The 1,433-nt window shown below is 36.8% G+C and overlaps 1 protein-coding gene across 1 annotated transcript; it reads right to left on the reverse strand.

Moving 5' to 3' along the window:
• Positions 1-240: 240 nt before the first annotated feature.
• LOC108364693 (uncharacterized) lies at positions 241-892 on the reverse strand. Its single transcript, XM_017618476.1, has 3 exons — positions 606-892; positions 434-551; positions 241-377 (listed from the first exon to the last, which is right to left on the reverse strand). Exons 1-3 carry the CDS (start codon positions 683-685, stop codon positions 267-269), a joined length of 309 nt encoding a protein of 102 aa, XP_017473965.1. The 5' UTR covers positions 686-892; the 3' UTR covers positions 241-266.
• Between the last annotated feature and the right edge of the window lie 541 nt (positions 893-1,433).

Consider the following 1,433-nt stretch of genomic DNA (forward strand, 5'->3'; position numbering starts at 1 on the left):
ATTTTGCTGCAGTAGTTACTTAAATATCGCAGTTTTCGTATTTTCCAAAAATACTTCTATATGGAAGGCAAGCACAGTTTTAACTCGATTTCACCCATTTTCATTACCCATCTAGCCTGGACAAAGAGTAACAAGTGTGCCAAATATTATTGCGAAATGTCGTTTAGTTTCCGAGAAAACGAGTTTTGACCGTTGCTCCATACAAATGAACCACTGTGCAGCGCTCTGGTATTAGTATAAGAAATATTCATATATTCCACTTGTACTTACAACGGAAAAGTGTATTCCGTGCAGAGGCACAAAATCCAACACAGCGAAACGACGATCAGCGAACCCACGTAAACAGCGAAAACTTCAATTAGTACGGCTTCGATCAGCTAAGGAGTAAAACCTATTAGTATAAGAAATATTCATATATTCCACTTGTACTTACAACGGGAAAATGTATTCGGTGCAGAAGCACAAAATCCAACTTGAAATCAGCACGGAAAAGCAGCTCGGAAAACACGAATTGTCTGTGAAATTCACATACACACAAAACAGCAGAAAACCTGTGGAATAATTTTATTTATAGATTCTATATCACATATGCATAAAGTACTTACGATTTGAGCAATTGCTTTCCCAAAAATTGCAATAAATGCTGCAAATTCTTAATTTCCACAAATAAGCTATCAATTCGCATAAATTTTAATATTGATTGTCAACGAATAACAATAGAGACAAAGACGAAAAAGTCGATTAGTGATGCCAATCGTTGTCGATCTATGGTTTTGCTTGTGTGAGTACCATTTTTAGTACTTTTTCAAGAAAATCACTGTAATATAAAAAGGAGTTGGTCAAAGCGGCAATTTGAATTTCCTAAGGGCGTTCAAAATGGCGATTAGAGCGAGAGGAAAGCGAACGTATAACACCTTCTTTATTGCATCATGTGTAAGTAGTTGAAATTTTATATTCAAATTCTAATAAAAAAAATGTAAACAAACGTCAAAAAAGAGAGAGTGGTGCCTACTTAATTTAGAAATCCCTCGGGTTACTTAACTCTGGGCCAGTTTTCAATGTGAGACATTGCCTGGTTTAGGAATATATCTAACAATTCAACTCGGAGCTACATAATTCACTATTTATATATTTAACTCTGCATGATCTGCAAGTGGGCCTTAGAAACTCTTCCGCCTGGTTAAAGGAATAGAGCGTAGCCCAGAAACGCCTATGCTTAGATTTAGTGGCAGGTGAGGTATGCCAGCGCATTCGAATATTAAACATAAAAGTGAACATATTTTCCCTTCGAAGCAGCTGTTTCAATTGGCATTGCAATTTGTTGTTGTTCTGGAGTAAACCGACACCGATGCACTTTGGTGTCACAAAATAAGTTTTTTCCTTTTTTCCCAGCTTCACCAAGCGTCTGCTCCCAACAAACATACACTTCCCTC

This window comes from Rhagoletis zephyria, unplaced genomic scaffold, assembly GCF_001687245.7.
Source record: "Rhagoletis zephyria isolate East Lansing unplaced genomic scaffold, Rhagoletis_zephyria_1.1 Rzeph_scaffold_01637, whole genome shotgun sequence".
NCBI classification, from domain to species: Eukaryota; Metazoa; Arthropoda; class Insecta; order Diptera; family Tephritidae; genus Rhagoletis; species Rhagoletis zephyria.

What these genes read in the sequence shown, in the direction of transcription:
- LOC108364693 (XM_017618476.1), bottom strand. Translation starts at nt 685, where the DNA reads ATGCGAATTGATAGCTTATTTGTGGAAATTAAGAATTTGCAGCATTTA. An exon ending in GGAAAGCAATTGCTCAAATC is followed by an intron (nt 552 to 605) that starts GTAAGTACTTTA and finishes ATTATTCCACAG; the next exon opens with GTTTTCTGCTGTTTTGTGTG. An exon ending in ACCGAATACATTTTCCCGTT is followed by an intron (nt 378 to 433) that starts GTAAGTACAAGT and finishes TTTACTCCTTAG; the next exon opens with CTGATCGAAGCCGTACTAAT.